The sequence below is a fragment of the Lissotriton vulgaris genome, chromosome 1_1 (genome assembly GCF_964263255.1).
Source record: "Lissotriton vulgaris chromosome 1_1, aLisVul1.2, whole genome shotgun sequence".
NCBI lineage: Eukaryota > Metazoa > Chordata > Amphibia > Caudata > Salamandridae > Lissotriton > Lissotriton vulgaris.
In genome coordinates, this window is record NC_141685.1 from 834,345,002 (window position 1) to 834,368,119 (window position 23,118).

At 41.8% G+C, this 23,118-nt stretch overlaps 1 protein-coding gene across 2 annotated transcripts in view; it reads left to right on the top strand.

Moving 5' to 3' along the window:
• The window catches only part of LOC147747974 (cytochrome P450 2D15-like), a 339,742-nt gene that overhangs the window by 208,148 nt on the left and 108,476 nt on the right, over positions 1-23,118 (top strand). For both annotated transcript variants that reach the window (XR_015308498.1, XM_086957428.1), the window contains exon 5: positions 9,684-9,857. Coding sequence is in view for 1 of the 2 variants with exons in the window: in XM_086957428.1 (XP_086813554.1) it covers positions 9,684-9,857 (174 nt within the window). In the remaining variant the exon portion in view is untranslated. The remainder of the gene's footprint in view (positions 1-9,683; positions 9,858-23,118) is intronic.

Below are 23,118 nucleotides of genomic sequence, written 5' to 3' on the forward strand. Positions count from 1 at the left end.
CCCTCTCCCTAACTGCTCCTACCCCTTAGATTTAGAATTAAAATGTACTTTTGTTAGTAACATTTAAGTTGAGTAGGATTCTTTTGTTATTTTGTCTTCAGGGATTGTTATGTTATTTTGTCTGTATTTATTATTTTATACATGCCAAAAATCAATAAAAAGCTTTGAAATGAATTCACTTTAATAAAGCAACCCTATTTCTTGCCATGAAAATAATCTGTCGGTAAGGAGCCTATTAGCCTCCATTGTCGGGTTGGTTGACAGTTTTTTATAACATTTGGCGTCATCAACTGCCTTCCTACTTCATTATTGTAATTATCTCTCCGTATGATTACAATATTTCCCCCACTTATCTGCCTCTCTTATTACAATACAATTGTCTTCTCCTAGATCTATTAATGCATGTTGTTCTACCAAAGTCAAACTTATCTTTCTCATGAAATATGTGTCTTTTTTGGGTTTGCTATCTTCCATTTTGTAAATGTCTTCCATAGTTTTTTAATGAAAGGATCAATTGCTGCAAATTGACTACCCTGCTGAAAAAATATGGATGGTAGTGATAAATCACTTGTATAGTTATAATCCATCTGAACAGCAATAACAGGTTGATCCTCAATATTCACCTCTACTTCATCAGATAGTGATTGCAACAAACGTACATCCCAGATTGACAGTTCAGATCTTTTTATTTGTCTATGTACTGGTACAACATGTTTATCATTCATAGCAAAAACTTTCACCTTTAGTCTCCTTGCAAGTTTATAAAGGTCAATCTCTAGATCTGTAATGTCACAACTCATGTCAGGACAAAACGAAAGGCCATGTTGTAATACCTTCAACTCAGATTCATTCAAATCTCTAGCAGACAGATACATCGCTTGTAATATTTCATAATTCTCAGTTGTCATAAGGAGAGCCCCTCTATTTAGATTCATACTTTGTTCCTGTTCTGTCTGTGGGTTCCCATCTATGTATTTTCTGTGTTTCTCCTACTCCTCCTTGTTTTCCCATGTTTTTTCTCCTCCTTAGCTTCATGCACTGGATTTCCTCAGAAATGAGGAGCATTGGGATGAGTTCGAACCCATCATGTTACGAGGACCTAGTTCATTGTTTGAGGATAGGTAAAAACTGTTATAATTAACTGAGCTTAACTTAGCTCCCAGATCTGTTGTTTGTAACAATTTGTTTTTATTCATTTGATCGAACCTTTTAGCAAATGTAAAAATACAACAAGTGCTGTAATCTCTCACGTCTCTTCTGATTTTATTTAACTTCCTTTCCTTTATCTGCAGTTGATGCTTGTTTATTATCTACTTTAGGATGTGATCGTTTTTTTCAGTAAGGTCCTGCCATTTCATTCCCTTGATTTCTTTCTCTAACTCCTTTATGTGAATTTTTAACTTTTCCACTTTTCTTTCTGAGTTTTTAATTAGAATATGCATCATACAGAAGGAGGCAGAATATAAATTCTCCCCTCTTTCCTTAAGATGGTCATCCTCTAGATCATCAGATGTGGAGAAAATCAAAATCCGTAAACCTCGCGGAATGCGTTTATTTTCAGTATAGTTTTTAAGGCTTATTCCATCCCACCGCCTGGAAAGTTCGACTTTTTTCCTTTTGTCAAGTTTAAGAAATTTACTGTTAAGACTGTCATTTTGATGGATTTCTGATACTTTCTGTCACTATGATTTTACTTTGTTTGAATAAATCCACTGCCAATTTTTTGTGATCTTCCTCCATGTTGAACAGTAGTTACATATAAAACTATACTGTGCAGAACAAACCGCAATCCAATCAACAGAAATTCGGCACTAGCAGTGTGGGCCATTGGATGTCCCACTAGTGTATTATTGTATTTATTATATGTTTTCTCCATACACTACTTCTCGTGACCCTACTGCTTAGAAGTCACAAACAGACCAAAACCAACAATAGCAAATGAAAAGGAGCATACAAGTATATAATCAATATAGCGTAATGCAGAGAATTAGGACAAGTTACAAATAATGCTGAATTAACAAATAACATCTAATAATATTACTTCGGAGTTTTGCACATGAATTTTAAATCCACTTTAATGACTTTTTTTTAATTTGTATGTCTGCCCAGCCAACCCTTTTCGCCCATGAGCACTTCATCACGGCTGTAGAATTAAAAACATGGATCAACCTCCAAATCACATATATACATACAAAACTATATTTACAATAGACGCAATATACAATACTTCAAAACACTTATGAACATGTCAATGTTTGCCTCAGAAAAAAGAGCACATGCTGGACTGACGGCAAACGAGGTAAAATGTCAGTCAAAGAAAAGTCGGCATGCCAAAGCATCAAAGTCATAGAAACATTGCCCGAAAATAACATTAAAAATAAATGACTGCTCAATACCTTTCATCATTGTTGGAAAGAGCCCTTTTTGGATGGTCACCCTCCCACTTTTTGCTCTAGATGCTGTAGTAGTAGATCTGAAAGTGCACTGGGACCTGCTAACAAGGCCCCACTGCCAGTGCTCTTTCCCTCAAAGGAAATGTGAACTGGTACACCCAATTGGCAAGATGCTTCAACCCTCCTTATAAGTCCCTTGTATATGGTACCAGTGGCACCCAGAGCCAGGGTGTTAAAGGAGTCACCAGGGCTGCAGCGCTATTTGTGGCCCCAGTAAAAGGAGTCAGCAGATCTGTCATTGCACCCAGCCCGAGCAGCTTCCCTGTTCGAGATGGACCCTGCACACGCCATGTGTCACAGGGTCACCTCAATTCCATAATGTAAGTAAGCGATCCATAAGGTAGGCCTCCTATAGCCCAGGAGGCAGGATGCATTATATTAAAGGTGTGGACATGTATGTATAAGCATACATGTCCCTTTAGTGATAGTTCCATTAAAGATCACTGTTAGTGAACGGCGGTCCTTAGGTTAACGTGGACTAGCTAGCGGATGACCCCGAGTTAGCCAGCTCCATTATAGTTCCACCTAAATCAGTTGTGTTTCATATCAGACTCTGTGCTTTTTCACCCCTGCCATGACCTTCGTATCTAGGGTAAGCTGACATGTTTCCTGGAGGTTGCCGCAGTCTCCCAGTGCTTGGGTGGGCTTTCCAAGCCCATTGCCGACAAGACAGAAGTCTTCCCTCCTGCTGGGAAGTTCTATCTTTCTCAGAGGATGGAGACAAAAGGCCTGAGCATGGAGGAGGTGACACTCCAGGGAGTCAGCCTCAAAGACCACACCTCCTCTGATTTGCAAGTAAATTATCTCACATTAGAGATAAAGCCTGCTGCCTCCAGGCACTTGTGTTTGCGAGCAAGTGGGAAATTAGACAGGAGGCGTACATCCTCCAAAAGCTAGCCACACCTCTAGGGTGAGCTATCTGGTCTGTACAGCAGCAGAGGATGGCCCGTGCCATCTTGAAAGAAGTGGGTTCTGGGTAGTTTGGAGACAAACGACTCCGAATGTGTTGACTCTAGGGTTGGATTAGCTGCAGGAGCCCATTACCTACTGACCCTTACACTCCTAAACACCCACTAAATCCAGGATTTAAGGGGCACCCCTGGCATTAGCACTCCAGATCTCCGCTGATGAAGAAAGGACAAAGAACCTGTGTCTGCAAAAGGCCCGTGTCTGCCCCCCTGCACCCCCTGAACTACTACTCCTTATGGACCAAAGACCGTTTCCAAAAGGAAGGTGAACCACTCTGCTACCAAAAGACTTCACCAGGACTCCCTAGAACTAGAGATACTAATGCCCTGCAGTCGGTAGACACAAAACACACTTCCAAGACCGAAAAAGGACTGTCTGCCTGGCCCCATCAAGGACCAGCCTGAAAGTAACCTGCAAGTGCCTTTTGAGAAGTGTAATCCTGAACCTCTCCCGGTCTCCATTTTCTACAGCGTTCCCAGGACTTCTGGAAGAAGATTTGCTACAATGTTGCATTTGCAGTGGTCAGTTTGTTGGTGGTCTGGCTGACTACTGGCTTCTTTACTCGCCTGTTAGTCAGTAACTGTAACTCCCGTTCTGCACCACAGATAGCCAGGAGCACCTCTGCATCGAGCTATGTAGAGCTGTTCTGCCTGGTGGGGCCCAGTCATGGGCCCCTCCAAACTTAACCTCCAAGGGTCTCCCCTGAACTCAACTTGCAAGTAACCGAGTGCCACAAGTGTGTTTTGTCAGGTACAGTGGCTCCCTGTTCATCACCAAGGTCAGCAAAGTCACCTCTTCACCCGGACTATCTGGGCAAGGTAAAGTTGTTCTCACTGATGCGACTTGGTCTGAGTACCTGTAAGACCGTCACTCTGAGTGCGTTCCATTGAGCTCACCCTGCAAGTGACCGAGTGTCACTAAGGCACTGATTACGAGCATATTAAAAGTTTTCTCTCCACCAGGGTTTACATTGCTGTTCCTCCTCAATGAAAACCCTAGCAGAGAGGAAACTATTGCCTCTGCACCATGTGGATGCACACAGGGAGGCACAACATGTGCTCCACTGTGTGCATGCACACCAGTTCCTGCATGGCATGGACTTTTCAGTCCATGCCATGCAGGAACTGTTTTTGGCGTTCCCATTGCAGTACCCTGCTTTTAGAGGCACTGCTTTGGGAATGGCCAAAAAAGCCCTCCAGATAGGATGGTCTGAACACCGCTTTGAGAGTGCAGTGGCGGGCGGACCCGGCACTGCCAAAATTGTAATCACCCCTTAGTGTTTGTCTGCAATGGTAAGGTTTGACATCTCTGCAAAGTACTGATTTTCTGAACACATAAAAATCGATAACTCCAGTTATACACCTTGTATTGATTTTGTTTCGGTGTCTAAATTTATATAGGAAATAAGCTCAATTTTCATATATTGTCTTGGATTTCTTTTGAGTCGTGTCAATTACCTTTCATGCATATTGGTACTCTAAAATGCCTAACACATGTTCCTCTAAGTAAGCCTGACTGCATTTTGCCACTCTACCAGTAAGGAATACTAGTGTGAATCCAAGGTCTGCTTTCGGGTATTGTGTTAATATTACATGGTAAGGCTACCAAGCAATGCCACATAATATTTCCACCTTGCAACAATCATCGACAGTGGTTAATCAATAAATGTAACGCCTGAAGAGAAATATCATGAATTGTCTCTATTACCTTGACTTACACCATTGAAAACCAAAGTGTACTCTTGGGCTGCATCAGCGCCCATAAAAAGTCAAGGGTAATTTGTAGTGACATTGTAACACAAAAAAACAAAGTTGCAAGCACCCATCCATGTGCTCCAAAGTACAGCAGCAAGTGCCTGATCGCTCAGTGTCAGTGCTGCTACTGATATGGGACTGATTTCTGTGAATTACAACCTGAATGCTCACCAGTAAATAGTAAGTCAACTTCCTTCATTGTTTCATGGTTTGGGAAAACTAAATACTATGAAAGTAAAGTTACACATGATTGACAATATCTATCCAGTTGCTCAGAGAAGTAGACAAGTTGCTTTTCATTTACAGGAAGCTGGTGAAGAAGAACTTGAATCATTACTTAAACATGACATTATTGAGTGTTTAACTAGTCTGGGTTTCCCTGGGTTTTAACCATAGTAGCAGTACCCAAAAAGGACACTGAAGGAGCATATGCATTGATATGTGCCAACCAAACAAGGCAAATGAACGTAAATGACATCCAGGTCCACATATTCCTGGCATATTAACGCAATTAAATGGTGCACAGGTTTTCTTGTGCCTTGATTACAAAAAAGTTTATCATCAGGTGGAACTCAAAGAAGATTGCAAGTATATTACAACCTTTGATGCACACGTAGGCCTGTTTCGATATAAAAGACTCTATTTTGAGCGGTCATTGGCTGCAGAAGTCTTCCAAGACGTCATTCGATGTGTCATACAGTCAGTTGTAAATACATTCAACTATAGCAGTGACATATTGATTTTCGGGGCTACACAAAAGGAAAATGATATAGCTTTCACTCAAGTAAGTCACTTACTATCTGATTGCAGGCATGACTTTGAATGCAGATGATTGCTAGTTCCATAAGACTAAATTAGAATTCTTTAGCCATATCATTTATCTGGCCTTTAATTTCCTGCGTCCTTAATAGTTTCAGAAGGAGCCTATCCCCAAGACAGCTTTCTGCCCTCCTAGGGAGACGTGCTAATGACTCCCAGGAAAGGAGACACTAGAAGGATGCTCTGGAGAGATTTGTTACCTCCCTTCTGCAGGAAGCCACACCAGTGTTGGCCCAAAAGGTGAGCTTCAACGGAGAAGCAACCTTTGAAGGGCAAATAAATAACACTTGGTAAAGGGTTTGCATCATTGTCTAGGTAGGCAGGCTGGGACTACAGACAAACCATTTTTCTAGGGGTGTGACGCCCCCTTGGTAGTCACACCTCTGGGTTGGGCTGGTGAGCTCTGGACACCGAGAGAAGGGTTCTGCCATGTTGTAAGTGGGTAAAATGGTGTATCCTGGGATAGCCAGATGCCACACTTCACAGGAAATGGTCTACAGGAGGGAGGGGACCTGGCAGCCCATTGACTACCAACTGTTTCCTACCAAGAGGGCATTTTCTGTTCATAAAAAGGGCACGCTGGCACCCAGAAGTCAGATCACAACTGCATTGAAGAACAGGCAAAGAGAGGCTGCACTGGTCTGGGCTGCACCTGCTGAACCTGGTGGCTAGCAAAGAAGAAGAGACTATGCTTATTGTGTCCTGCTTGTGGAGAAGTTGTCTCAAGATCCCAGCCGAAACAAGAGACTCCAAGGGCTACAACAGTTGAAGAAGCCTGCTGTGACAAGTTGGTATCCTAGATTGTTCAGAGCACTGCCAACTGCCTCCGTGTAGCACTAGAGACCAGAACCTAATTTTCAAAGTTGCACCTGAGTCCACAGGACCCAGGAGAGTCGTTGGAGTGCAGCTTGGTCACCCAGGAGATGAGTTATCACCCAGAGAATGATTTGGCTGCTACCCGGGGACTGGTAGTCCAGTGCCGACTGGACTTTTACAAGGACCGAGAGGGCTTTGAGGGACGTTGACCGTGTGACCAAGACTGCCTCACCCCTATCATGGAATGAGGAGTATTTGCTGGTCATTTTCTATCAAGAAAGTTAAATAGAGACAGTTGCCAGAAAAATAAAAAAAGAAAGTCCCTCAGCAGAAAGCAATTCTGGTATTTTACTGACCTCTGCTGGTCGTTTTCTATCAAGACAGTTAAATAGAGGCAGTTGAACAGAGAAAAAAGTCCTTAAGTGGAAGCAGACAAGTCCTAGGGCTCATCTCCAGAACCCATAAAGTACATACACATATAAGTATATATAAAAGTATAAAAATATGTACTAAAGTATATACAAGAGGTCTAGAATGCCCAACCTAAAAATCCTGAACAGAAAGCAAAATGGAAGAGGTGCTACAGGGTGAAAACTGAAAAGTCCAACCTCTGTTTAGGTGTGGCTGAGCTGAGCTTTGCAGTTCACTTGGGTATACCTCAAGACCTCTAACTCGATGCGCTACCCAAGACCTTTGTTTGGTTTAAAATATGTTATTAATTGCCTTCATTTAAGATGTCCAGTCTTTCATGGAATCTCTTTCAATAGTCACATTGTTAGCCTGTGATAGAATGGCAATAACTTTTAAATTTTCTAGAGATACTTATTGTGACAATCCATACTAATATAATAAAGAGAGAGACCAAACCTTTGAGGCGGGTAGTCTCAGGAACCACAGCACCAATCACAACACCCAATACAGCGTTGGAAAGGGCAGTTGCAGCAAAAGGACATAGGCTATGCAGACGCCCACCATATACATTTAAAAGGTAAAAGAACCGTGCCAGCAAAGTAGTCCCTTGGGGGCGTGTCTGCGTTGTGCTGTGGGCGTGTGCTGGGGGCGTGACAAACACTGGGGGCGTGTGGTACGTTCCGCCCTTCATGCCAGGTCTCATATCGTGTGCTAATCCCACCCTGCTCCCTTTAAATACCCCTGCACCCCATAATCATAACCCACCCTTACTCCTTAAAATACCCCATCACCCTTAAACACTAACCCATCTTAACCCTATAAATATACCATGTGCCCCAAAACCCAAACCTATCCCTAAACCCTAAAAATACCACTGTACCCCAAACCCCAAACCTACCCCTGAACCCTAAAATACCCCTGTACCCCAAAACCCAAACATAGCCCTGAACCCTTAAAATACCCCTGTACCCCAAAGCCCAAACCTACCCCTGAACCCTAAAAATACCCCTGTACCCCAAAACCCAAACCTAGCCCTGAACCCTAATAATTACCCTGTACCCCAAAACCCAAACCTACCCCTGAACCCTAAAATACCCCTGTACCCCAAACTTAGCCCTGAACCCTAAAAATACCCCAGTACCCCAAAACCCATACCTATCCCTAAATCCTAAAACTAACCCTGTACCCCATAACCCATAACTATATCTGACCCCCTAAAATACCCAAACACCCCAAAACATATAACTCAGTACCCCAAAACATATACCCCTATACTCATACTTACCTTATCCAAACATTACAAAAAAAACATGCTTTTGCCATTTATGCATTTACAACGAATATCATTGTAAAGGTATGCGTGGTAAAAGCATATAAAATGTAATGCCATGCGTTATAATGGCATTGCGGAGTCATGGTACTTTCGTAATGAAAGTATGCGGAGTGATGGTATGCTAGAAGAAAGTTGCGGAATAATGGGTGTTTACCCTCCCCCGGTAAGTACATTGGTGGCACGGCGGCCCACATCTCCAGCAACATACTCATATTTTTTCACCACCCATTTGAAAAATGCACAGGTCTCTCTCATTGATGGCCAGCACCGACATACACTTTTAGACACACCTCCCGCCACAAGTTCTAGAATTGCGAACTTTAGAGCTGGGGAGCTACGTTCGAATCTCGGCATCAGCTCAACATCCTGTGATTCCAGGCAAATCGCTTTGTTTCCCTGTGCCTACCACAAATGAATGTGTTCTTCTGTAATGTTCTTCTGTAATGTAAATTGTGCTGGAGTTCGCGCTATAAAATATTGCAAGGAAAAATAAAGTAGGGAAACTCGAGTTCACACACTACTGAACGCGCACTCTTAAGTGCATCAGCAGGGCACTGTGAATCGGAGCGTTTCACAGGCCTGTCACAGACAAGAAATGCTATCAAAACGAAATCCTACAAAACAATATACTATTGGCCGGCAGGAATTCATACCCGGACAACGTCGGGACGGGCTGCTAGTTATATAATAAATGGCATTTGTTACAATCTTTTATTTCAGCTATGTTGTTTATGTTGATTAGTACGTTGGGGTGGAAAGAGCATAGTGCTGTAAGCATCTAAAGCAAGGAACATACTGCCTTTCTCCATAAAAACAGCACCCAGTTCCCTAGCTTTCAGGAAAGCGGTAAAGACCTGGTTGTTCAGGTGCTGGTAACTTCTGCGGACCTGTGACATTTCCGAGCCTGAATTGAATAGCGCTTAGACGCCTGTGGGCAGTAATGCGCTACACAAATCTCGTTATCATAACATGGCTTGGCTCTGTGCTCGGCTCCTACTCAGCTTTCCATATTAATTTCCTGGCTTGCCCACCTCCACTATATAAACATCTGTGAATAGCTCTCTTTTGTATATCTTGTTATTGATGTCCCTGTTTTTGAGAATCTGCTCTCTTGCTGTTACACTGTAGATACTAAACGTTGTTCCAGCATTGGTGCATATCCCAGGCCTTGTGGGGAAGCTGTTTAAACCAGAAAAAGAGCTACTGAAGTTCATCAGGGAGTCTGCTGAGGAGCACAAGGCGACGCGGGATCCTTCGGTGGTACGGGACTTCATTGACGCTTTTCTAGATGAAATTGAAAAGGTAAGAGGCAGGCGTATGTCCAAAGATAGTTCTTGTGTGAAATGTGATAGTTGGAGAGAGAGATCTACTACCACTACCTTAATACATCTTTCAATTAAAATCCAGCCAGATCTAGCACAGGCGATTCTCTAAGGCCTTATTTCTGCCATTACTCCCCTTTCATATTCTAGTCCATGAGTAAGTCCAGGAACCTCAGCACTATCTATGCAAAGCATACATACTCAAAACCACATATTTCATGCTGCACGGAATCCCATGTCGGTCAATGGCAGCCGTTTGACAGTAGTCTGCTGCAGTCTGCATAATGCTAATCATAATCATAATAATAACACCAACAATTATAATAGCAATACTAATACAACAACTACTACTAATAAAATTATAATCACTATTATTATAATAATAATCATCCTACTAATATCAATACTAATAATAATATCAATAGTACTACCACCACCACCAGTACTACTATAACTACTACGACGAATATAATGAAAATAATAATAGTAGTAACAACAATAATAATAACAATATTAATCATTATTATTATTATCACCATTATCATATCAACACTAATAATAATAGCAATACTGCTACCATTGCTATTATTACTAATAGAACCGTAATATTAATAATAGCAACACTGCTATTAATAATGAGTATTATAATTATTAATAGTATTATTACTACTATCATCCTATTTATTATTATTTTCCTATCAATAAATGCAGTGCATTGTGGTATAGTGATAAAATCTGTTCCATTAACTTATTTTGACTTTGTCATATATTTATATTATCATTATTACGAGTTTGTAATGGTTTTTCCTATCATTAGTAGTAGAAGGAGACTTATTAAGGATTTGTGCATATGTTGATATGTTTTGTTATTTCTGAAGCGCACACCTAGCCGGCTACAAATGAGTGCTGTACAGTGGGCAACCTCCTGCAGGGATACATGGTGGGGAGGGGGCAGAGGAGAAGGCAAGGCTAGAGGAAGGGGTAAGAAGTCATCCTTTTTAGGGTAGTGTTCCTTGAAAAGGTAAGTTTTCAGTTTCTACCTGATTTGTAGGAAGGTTGGTGCTGTTCGAATGGCAGGGGTGATATTGTTCCAGATCCTGATGGTGTAGGCTGAGACAATTTATTTTTGACCTACTGATAGTGTTGTCGCCAGTGGTTAATTTGTAAAAAAACTTTGGGGGTCATTAGGATGGCGGTCCTTCCGCCATCACACAGGAAATTCCCACTGCCAAATTAGGATGCCGGTGGGAATCCCAATCTTTCCGTGGCGGATGGAAAGTCCGTCCGCCACGGTTCTGCAAGGCGATCCTTTTCCACCGACTTGCGGAACCAAAACACAGGGCACCTTTGCGGTGGTGCCTTGCGGCGGTGCCTTGTGGCAGGCACCGTGCGGTACCTGCCACCTTGTTCATGGCAATGTAGGGAGGTGCCATAGGTACCCCCCAAGTGCAGCCCCCACCCCCGGGGCCCGCAACGGCCCCCAAAGCAATTCCCCGCCAGCCTTTCCATGGCGGCATCGCCGCCATGGAAAGGCCTACCATATTAGTGCCCAAGTACGCCTGGCCGGCAATCGTAATGATTGCCGACCAGCTGAAAAGCGGCGGACGCAAAGACCCCCCCACCATGGTAATATGGCGGGGTAAATCAGCTTGTGATGGCGATCCGCCCACCGTCATATTCAACCCCTCAGTGTTCAAGGAGAAGGTAAGTGGAGACTACTAGCAGGTTAAAAGTAAAAAGCAAAGTTTAGTGCGTTTTGGGGTTTACTCAAGGTCTTTTTAGAGGTCCACATAAACTCATTCACCTAAGGTGACAGACATTAGTGGTCATACAGTTAATATACAAAAGAAACCAGGTTTGCAGGTGAAACTGACATGGGAATGCTGTGGTGATACTGCCGGGGGCTGTGTGCTGTTTCCTTTCCACGTCGGTCCAGCCGCAGGAGCCGTCCCTCCGCATATCATGCTGATTCAGTGCTCGCAACCGCGGGTGCTTTCTGAGGTGGAGGGGGCCTGACCCCTGGATTGATATTGGTGTCATTACGGCGAAACCTTTTGTCATTTCCAATAACTTTGATTTCAGAACATTATCCCACTAGGGCTAATTTTAACGAGGACAGCAGTACTTTATCTAAGGTTTTGTATTTGAGTCCAGTTATCAAGAGGGCTACATTAACCAGCATGCTATGGGCAACGCCCACTTGGGCGGCAACAATGATGAAATAAATATGGTCACATAGCACCATCCTGCTTTTTTATTTATCACTATGCAAGCCAGTGATCAAGAGCCAGCTGGGCTCAAAATGCAAATGGCAGTTTGCAGGTGAAACTGACTATATATATATATATATATATATATATATATATATATATATATTACCTACTGGCGATAGCCAGTAGGTATATATAGTTAGGATTTTTTCTCTATGGAACTTTTGAAAATTCTATGTCTAATAACTTTGGCGTTTGTGGACGGAATCATTGTGTTTCTGAGCAGCCCCTGAAAATTTGGGGGGGTTTCGTCAAGGGGGGGCCAAGAAAAAAGGGGGGTCCCAAAACGCGTTTTTCCCATGTTAATTTCCATAGGGCCTTTGGCCTCACTTTTAGCTCGAACGGCTGAATGGATTTGTACGAAACTTGGCAAAATTGTAGGGACTGTTAGCCCGATGTGCCTTTGCTAGGTCTCAATATATGTGCTCCAGTGGATTTTGAGAAATTAACGTTCAAAACAAGATATATATCTGTAACAGCGCTCCGGGCTGCGCTCCGGTCCGCTTACTTTTCGCGAAACGGAACTTTGCGATGCGAAGCTGATTGGCTCCTCGGTGTCTGTCAACATTCTAAACAGTCCGGAGCGGCCGCCATCTTATCTCTCGGTAGGATCGAGAGAGAAGAAGAGGTGAAAAACGAAGGGGGAATTTAATGAAAGGGGGCAAGGTATACCCCTCTTGACCCCCTAGGAATGTTGTTGGGGTTATTAAAGGGTCCAGTGGGGAAAATAAAAAAAAAATATTTTTCACGGTAGAAGCGCTTCACGGGCCGCGAACTGGGCCGCAAACTGGTAGCGAAACGGGAATTCGCCATTTTGTGCTTCGTTTTAATTAAATTACTAGGTATAAGGGGGTGCGGGAGACGTATCCTAATCCCTTATGTTTTCTGAGGGTGGCTGAGGAGGCTCATATATGTTGATACATGTCTTCCAGCGGCTGTGCGTGAGCTTTTTTTTTTTTTGCTGCGTGACGTCTGTTAACGTTCGATTCGATGGAAATCAGGAAGTGTTGACCGCCAGGGGGAATTTAATGAAAGGGGGCAAGGTATACCCCTCTTGACCCCCTAGGAATGTTGTTGGGGTTATTAAAGGGTCCCGTGAGGAAAATAAAAAAAAAATTATTTTTCACGGTAGAAGCGCTTCACGGGCCGCGAACTGGGCCGCAAACTGGTAGCGAAACGGGAATTCGCCATTTTGTGCTTTGTTTTAATTAAATTACTAGGTATAAGGGGGTGCGGGAGACGTATCCTAATCCCTTATGTTTTCTGAGGGTGGCTGAGGAGGCTCATATATGTTGATACATGTCTTCCAGCGGCTGTGCGTGAGCTTTTTTTTTTTTTTGCTGCGTGACGTCTGTTAACGTTCGATTCGATGGAAATCAGGAAGTGTTGACCGCCAATTTGTCAGTGCGATAAAATATTTTGTTATAAATGAATCCTTATTGATAAACATTGTCTGCGCCATCTTGCCTTTTTTCCAATGCCACAATTTTGTCGTGCACGGCAGCCATTTTAGATGCCAGGCCGGTCCCAGGCTATCACCTAGCCCTGCGGATGTAGTTTATGGCCCCAACTGTAGAGAATCCAGACATGCCAAGCCTCCCGATTCAGGCGTGAGACTACTGATTTCAGTGCTAGTCTCCCGCCTCCCGATTTCTGCAAGCAAAAACCCAGGGGCATATTACCAACAACTAGCGATAATTTTTGTCTCTAACTTGTTTAGAGACAAAAATTATCGCCGCACATCGGCGATTTTTATCGCAGATAAACCTTGCTATTAGCAAGGTTTATCGCAAATGCGAAAAAAAACGGCCGCAATGCATGAATATCGCTGAAAAGTAAGCGATATTCATGCATTATCGAGCAAATGCTCTTAGCCATGTTATCCACCTCCCATTGGATAACATGGCTAAGAACTGCTCAGGGCAGGTGTTAGCTTTTGGAGATATTCGCGCTTAGCGCGAATATCTCTAAAAGTTGGTAATAGGAGATAGCGATGTTAGGGACTGTTTCCAGTCGCTAACATCTTGGCACGCCCACTTTGCATGTCATTAGTGATAAATATCACTGACATGCAAAGCGGGGCCCAAGATGGTCGCTATCTCCTTTTAGCTGTCACTAACTGGTGTTAGCGACAGCTTGGTAATAGGGAGATAATTTTATCTCCGCTTTCTTGGCTTTTAAAGCCAAAAAAGCGGAGATAAACCCCCTTGATAATATGCCCCACGATTCCTCGGGGGTTTCAGCTGACAAGGCTTGGTATTGTGTTACGTGGTAATTCTTCCAGGAAACGTCAGAGGGTCGATGCAGGGGTTCTAGAAGGGGTGATAAACCATTTAAGCCTCATGAACAAGCGCATGGTCTTTTAAAGATCTGTGAAGTACTCGGGGCGGCGGTGTGTGTGTGTCCTCTTTCAGGAGCGGGCGGGTGGGGGGGGGGGGGGGCACTGCCAGCAACTTGCCAGGCCAGGCAGTGTTCAACACTTGCATCACCCTTTCTCTGCCTGCTATTGCGCTCCATGCTTCGGAAAGGTAAGAAAAAGAACGTGCATTTGAGTTTGAAATGTCTGATCCTGTAGCAGTACACTTGCAAAGCCCACACATGACAATAACCCGATTCAAGGCCCCATTCACCCGATTTTTTAAAAATATATAGCACTCCAACAAAGTAGGATTATAAAACTTTATTAACTTTTAAATATAACGAACGGAACAAAAACTGTAAAAACATTTAAACATTTTTGACAAAAAAAGCAACAATTGTCAGAAGCTGTCTTTTGTGCGAATAGTCCCAAGGCAGCACAACGTGCTGAGTTCTGGACGGCACCCAGGTGATGTCACCTGGGTGCCGCACTGGTTTTTGGGATCCTACAATGCAGCTCAGAAAAACAGCGTGGGGCGTCCCGGGTGGTGCGGGGGGAGGCCTCGTCAGTAGCGGTCTGTTGAGCGAATAGTCCCAAGGCAGCAGAACGCGCTGAGATGTGGATGGCACCCAGGTGATGTCCAGTAAACTGCCGCACTGGTTTTGGTATCCTACAATGCTGCTCCGAAAATTGGCGTGGGGTGGCCCGGGGGGGGGGGGGGGGCGTGGGGGAGGCGGCGTGAACGGGCCTCCCCAGGTGGCGGCCATCCAGCTGAGTTGCGCCCGCTCTTGCGGCTACACCGTCTCGCTCACCATGTAGTTGAGTTGCTCCCACTCTTGCAGTGCAGCGATAGGCGGCTGCCACAGGACTCTTAAAATGGCGGCCGGCTCTTCGGTTTTGGGCCTGGTCCACTAAAATGGCCCTGGGACACCTTGGAACTCGGACGCTTGCCTGCTAGGGCTTGGGCTCCATTCTCGAAAGCGTCCCCTCAGCCGTGAAGATTCTACAAAAGTCTTGGGGGCCCTCGACTCCTGCAGATTTCCGGTGGGGAGCGGCTGCCATGATTGCTCGCGGAAAGACCACGACGGAGCCACGAGATGGTGGTGCTCTCATGGTGACGCCAGCTTCAGTCTGAATCATCCAGAAACAAGATGGGGCTTTTATCGTTTGGGAAAAAAAAAAATTCTAAACCAATGAAAAGTGTTATTTTTAGGTCATATGACCAAGCCTTCCATCTTTAGGAAACCAAAAGTAAAATGAACCAATGAAAAGTTTTATAAACAAGTCACATGACCTGTTATGCTTACGTTACGCGCTGCGCGCCGCGCCCCGGATTACTTCCGGGTGCGCTAACGCGGCGTGTCATATAACGCATTACGCGACAACGTAGGTCAAGAATATAGTCAAAATGTCTCCACCAACCAGCGTTCGGAACACAACCCCTTTCAGCAGTCCAAAAAGTTCTGTTAAATGACAACAGAGGGGACAGGCAACAAGAACCATCAGTCAAAGAGGGGAGGGCAAGTTCTTCTCTGCCGGGTCATGTTGGGGTGCTACCGGAACTGATTGAATTGGTAGTCTACAGTGTTTCTGGATGTTTCAGACTAAAGCTGGCGTCAGCACGAGAGCACTACCATCTCGTAGCTCCGTCGTGGCCATTCCACGAGCAGACATGGCAGCCGCTCCCCACCAGAAGCCTGCGGGAGTCGGGGGCCCCCAAGACTTTTGTAGAATCTTCACGGCTGAGGGGACGCTTTCGAGAATGGGACCCAAGCCCTATCAGGGAAGCGTCCGAGTTCCAAGGTGTCCCAGGGCCATTTTAGTGGACCAGGCCCAAAACCGAAGAGCCGGCCGCCATTTTGAGAGTCCTGTGGCAGTCGCCTATCGCTGCACCGCAAGAGCGGGAGCAACTCAACTACATGGTGAGCGAGACGCTGTAGTCGCAAGAGCGGGCGGTAAACAGCTGAATGGCAGAAGAAGCACAGTGTAGCAAAAGCGGGCGGAATGGCAACTAAAACGGTAAAGGGGCGCCCCACTACAGCGTGTCTTCAGGTCAAACGGATTGTGGGACAAAGTCCAGAATAGAAGAGTCATCAAAAGGCAAAAAGTTCCGCCGGACCCCGGGAGCCGGCCGCCTATGTCGGGGGCGATCTCAGGCTACACCAGTGCTATAAGACTTGGGGAGGGGGTCGGAGCCAAGCGTCTTCTCCGAGTCCGTGCCATCACACCGCCCCTCGGGGGCCTCCGTCAAGCGGTTTAGGGAGGTACCATATAACATTGTTTTCAAATGCAGTCAGGTCCACAAACGACCCTCACTTACTTTGAGAATAGTGAAGCTGCAGTAGGTGGAAATAAGCTTCAGACAGTCTTACAAGCACTGCTTTTCTAAACTTTTTTTGTATTTTTGCACAGTTTTATATTTTTTTTTTGTTTTTGATGGAGGGGAAAAGCACCGGCATTGAAAAAGGCTCAAACTCAGAACTCTGAACTATGGCACCCAACATCCAGGACTTGCCATCCGGATCTTGGCGCCTTGTGCTGCTTCCGACCTATTCACACATCGGTCCACTACTGACATCATCTCATAAACCAACGTAATGTAAATAGTTATTTAATAAAATGTTTTACCCTGTTACTTTGCTGGTGTGTTGTCTATATTTTTAATATTTGCATTGGGTTTGTCGTTATTTTGGGCGGGGTGGGTGACGGAGCCGAGCTGTCTTGCAGCCCTCATGGTGTGGAGCTCAGTTCATCTCACTATTTTCGTATTTCTCATGAAGGGTTGTTCCTGATGTTTCTATTTTAGCGAGCTCAAAAAGAGATCCAATTAGTGGCCTACTGATTTTGCTCGATTACTTTTATTTTTTAACACGATTTTTCACTATCTGCAAAGACTAAACAGAGTATTGCGACTTTGTGCTTGTTTGTAAATAGAGAATGAACCAAAAAGAATCAATTGTAAAACAGCAAATGCTTGGATAACAATCAATCAAATGGAGAGACAAGCAGGCACGACGGATTACAACGGGGGTAAAGGCCTGCGTTAACTACTCTTCACTATCTGCAAAGAGAGAGTACTACTAAGAGAAAAGAGGGGAGGGGGGCAGCGTTCAAAGCACATCAGCGTGCATAAACACGAAAAAGTTTTTACCTATCACGTACTTGACATTTTACAGCTTTTGATATTTGCTATTAAAAAAACAATGAAATTCACTGAAAAAACCATAGGTTATAGGCCATATATAGTTAGGAATTTGCATTTACAAAACCTTGAAAATTCAGTGATGTCATCAGTGATGTCATTTGAGATGTCATCAGTGATGTCATCAGTGATGTCACTGACCATGTCATGAATGATGTAATATGTGACATCATCAGCAGTGGATTGCGGGTGCGCGATATATAGTTAGTGCAACTAACTATATATGAAATTTCAATGGTTTTGTGTGAGTAAAATAAGGTTTTGAAAAGGCTAATCCCTAACTATATATGGTCTATAACCAATGGTTTTTTCAGTGAATTTTATATATATATATATATCATCCATGTTCATCATGATTGAAATTGCACTGTCACTTTAAAAGGTGTTGATCTGCCCATGTGATGTGTCATGTGATCAAGGTCCGAGAGGGACCGAAACGCGTCATGGCGGTGGTGTTGGGCGAGTAACAGAGAAATAAAGAAATATTCAGCACGATTTGGGTCTGCATCGTCTCTTGGGATTCGATTCCTGTGTGCTAGAGGCGAAAATCAGGAGATATATATATATATATATATATATATATATATATATATATATATACATACCAATAACATAACATATAATTTAAAAAAAGATTCTATTATAAATTTAAACATTAAACTATTTAAATATATTTAAACTTTCATTTCCAAATACAGTCAGTTAACAGTAGGGAAATTGTTGGATACCAAAGGGGTCAAAATTACTATTACTACTCCAGTGAGTGCAACAGTGGGGAAAGTGTTGGATAGGGGAGGGGTATAAATTACTATTCCCACTCCAGTGAGTGTAAAAGTAGGGAAAGTGTTGGCTAGTGGAAAAGTAAAAATGACTATTCCCACTCCAATGAGTGCAACAGTAAGGAAAGTGTTGGATAGTGGAAGGGTAAACATTACCATTTCCACTCCAGTTAATGTGACAGTAGGCAAAGTGTTGGATAGCGGCAGGGTAAAAAATACTATTCCCACTCCACTGAGAGCAACAGTAGGGATAGTGTTGGATAGCAGTGGGGTAAAAATTACCATTTCTACTCCAGTGAGTGCAACAGTAGGGAAAGTGTTGGTTAGCGGAGGGATAAAATGTACTATTCCCACTCCAGTGAGTGTAATAGTAGGGAAAGTGTTGGATAGCAGAGTATAGGATAGCAGAGTGATATAATTTACTATTCCCACCCCAGTGAGTGCAATAGTAGGGAAAGTGTTGGATAGCGGAGGGATAACATTTACTATTCCCACTCCAGTCACTTAAAAAATATATATATAAAAAAATAAAAAACATATTTAAAAAAACAAAATATATATATAAATATGTTAAACATAAAAATAAAAATATATTTAATATTAAAAATAAAATATAAAAACATCATAATGTTAATTACATATGACAAATACCTACAAATATTATATAAAATAAAATAAAAAATAAACTTCAAACTAATAAATATGTTAACTAGAAAATATTTACAAAGAAAAACATTAATTATTTCATAATTTGTTTTATTTTATTTCCTACCTTACAATACCACACAAATAACAACCCACATCTAAATTTACAAATACATGTACTTCCATAATTAACATAATTAATGTCCAATTGAATAAATAATATTAAGAAAAAATAAAACTAATAAAAATGTATTAACTTCCCATACTTTAACCATATAATCACACAATTTAAAATAATTTTTAAATAAAAAAACTATCACCAATAAAGAACTAATTATAAAGTAAGTAAAATGTATTAAATGCCCACCCTTTACCCCTTTAAAAGTAAAAACCACATACAAAAAATAAACAATTACCCTAATTAAATATCAATAAATTAATTAATATTAATTAACAACTATTAATCAATTAAATTATTTCCCGGCCATTACCACTATAAACCCCACAACAAACACCTAAAATCAATTACACAATTTTCATGTTTAATTTACAATTAATTAATTAATATCAATTAACAACTAATTATTAATTAAACAAAAATAAATCACTTCCCACCCTTTACCCCTATAAATCCCACAACCCACACTCTAAAAGATTTAAACAATACCCATAATTAACATTCAATAAATTAATTAACATAAATTAACATCTAATTATTAATAAATTACAAATAAATTACTTCCCACCCTTTACCCCTATAAACCCCTAACATTAATTACACAAATACCATAATTAATTACCAATTAATTAATATTAAATAACAAAAATTACGAATTAATTAATAATAAATTACACACACAATTAACACTATAAAATCTCAATTAAATAAATATTAAATACAAAATAATCATTAATTTAATATAATTAAATTACTTCCCACTGTATTCCCCTATAAACCCACAACTCACTACGGAACTAAAAATTGCATAATTTAATTAAAATTACATTAATAACCACTAAAAATGTAACTCACATATTAAAAAATGTAAACAATTCTTATACAAAAAAATACATCACATGCATTTAAAATATATACTAAAATACATAACACTAATTAAACAATCAATATTTTTTAAATCTATATTTTGCAAAAGATATTAATAACTTCTATAGTTTTAAAATCAATATTTCTTACCTTAAATCGATATTCTTGACCACAATATTCTTGCTGTTGATATTTGTCGCACACGATATTTAGGACTCAATATTTCTGTAGGTCGACATTTAAAAGTCGATATTTTGTCTGCACACCATACGAGTTGTTGCTCCCACTCTCCTAGCATACATAATTTCTCGTGCTTGAATTTTATCCATCTTTAAAACCCGTTGAGAAACAAAGGGAATATCCTCTGTTTTCCAATTCGCCAGAATTAATGATCTAGCCAACAATGCTGCAAAAAAGATCAACTGGAGCTGAGATATCGACATACCAGAGGGAGTTACAGCAATGCCAAACAGTGCACCATACGTATTTGAAATGATGGTATATCCAAGTTTTAAGCTTAATTTAGCAAAGACACCAAGCCAAAATTCCTTCAGGTACCTGCACGTAAATATCATTTGCAACCACAGCTGTGTAATATAGCATCCATTTACTAAAGAGAGGCATCCTTGTTAAATTGATTTCTGACTGAAGTGGTAGGTTTAAGTGATGTGCCATAAGGGTGAGGCCATATCATGGTAAGGGTTATAGGTTTTTGAGGGCTGATGAGTAGATTCTCAGTTTTAGCTTCCTTAATACATAGACAATTGATTGTCACCCAATGTTGTACTTTCCTTTTATTTTCTACTCCTTTCTGGATCTGGATTCTTGTGTTTGCCAACATTGTGAATATTGAGGATTGCTGTAAGGGAAGCCATACGTGTTAAAGAAGTCTGTCAATAGGGGTGATCCTTGAGGCAGAACACAAGGCACGAATATACTTTATTGTGAACTCGCCAGGATTTACTTGATGGTGGCTGTTTCAAATATATTATCACAAACATAATTGAAATGTCTCTAATGGAAATTCCAGAGGGCTGTGTTTGACACTAGTCTAGGTAAATCAAGGCATAGCTTCGAACATCGCCCTTGGAAGGGAGTACTTTTTTCCTGAAGGGCATTAAGGTGGTTTCTAGAGATTCTAAGAGTTGTGAAGCTGAGCTGGAAGTACCTGTTGAGATTATTAGTTTCCATATAGTTAGTGAGTTTTTTTCTGATTGCTACTTCCAGAATGTTGATGATAGTGTCTAGGGCAGAGATCAGTCCATAGTTGACTGGGACATTTGGGCCAGCAATAGGTAATCTAGCAGGTGGTGTCTACGTTTGTTGAGGATGTCACTTACCAACAGGGACACTGTGACCCATTTTTATTTATAATCTTTATTTATCCTTTTGCCTGTAACAAAATAATACTTAAAGCTCAGCCTACACATCATTGAATCAACATAGCAGAAACAATCCAACATTTCTGATGGTGGGGGTGGAAGAGGACACCATCAAATGTCACACATCATTAACTTTCCTCTACTCCTTCATCACTTTGCTACCTTATTCATAATCCCATCACAGGTGCACTACTCAGTTCGATCTTCCACTTCCCGAAGAGGTATCAGTCTAACTAACCTCCATTGTGTCCCGGTTAGACAACCATATCCTCCCAGAGGCCCAAGTCCCGCTCTGCATGTTCATCCACTCACACTAGTCTTAAACAGCACCCTTCCACTTTTGTCTTCTGTCCTTTTTTAAAGCTACACACAACATGAAGTGATAGCTTTGCTGCACCCTGTGTAATGTAACAACACCAATGTATGTGACTCCGGTTGCTCCGCAGGAAAGTCAGGCCAAATTCCCCACACTGTGCTGGAGAGCTTTGCAACTGGAAAAACAGATCCCACTCACTGAAATATGTGTCTAATATTTTCAAATGTAATAAATGTGTCTTTCAGGTATAGGTCTCCCAAACGTTTGCAGCCACCAGATATTGAAAAATCTGGCAGGGAAGTTGTTGCAGAGCCTGCTTTACAATCAGTTCCCAGGCATGCAAGACTTGCTGTACCACAAAAGGGCAGCCCTCTCCTATACAGAACTAGTGCAAAGCATTTAGAAGTACCAAAAAAAATAATTGAATAAGTAAGAAAGACAACTATTGACGCTGCATTGCTGCCTAGTGCCTTAGAAGTTTTCTGGTGCTGATTTGTGATCTGTTCAGTCTAATGTGCATGGGGAGAGCGTTCCCAAGTTTGGATGCTAGATATGCGAAGGAACTTCTGTAGTGCAGTTCCTATATTCCCAATAGGCCCTGCGCATTGGAATAATATATACTATAGATTAGACATAGGACTGACGTCAACTGGGTCTCTATCGAATATATTAGACTTAATTGTGAGTGCCAGCTAGCTCAGAGGCCACTAGAAACTTTCTCGAATAAACAAAAAGTGATTAGTTTCTGACAACCGCATAAACATGACAACTTTGTTTCCCAAGATAAAAACGTATCTCTCAAGTCGCGGAAACAATAGATAGTTATTTCACCCAGTCAATCGTGCATGCTTCGTTTCACCAGAGGTGCAGAGAAATAGAGAGACGGGCGTTTTCAATAAAAGTATTTATTGAACAGTCTTCTTTCTCATGCAGAGGAAATGAATTGCTACAATCATAATACTGGTTGCAAAGTACAATGCGTACAGTACGAAGAGTATTATAAAATAATACTGTAAAAGCATGAAATGGTTTCTAAGCCATAAAATACATAGAATACATACATTAATAAATAAAGACTAAAAGTACTCAACTGGTGCTTCTAAAATACGCCTACCCCGGTGTACCTAACCTAGGTCTAGTACAAGGGAAGAAGTAAGTAAGGTGTAGCTTAGTTTTAGTATTCTTTGCCAAGAATCTATCCAAGAATTCTCTAAGGGTCTAATCTGCTCCGTACCTTGGTTTA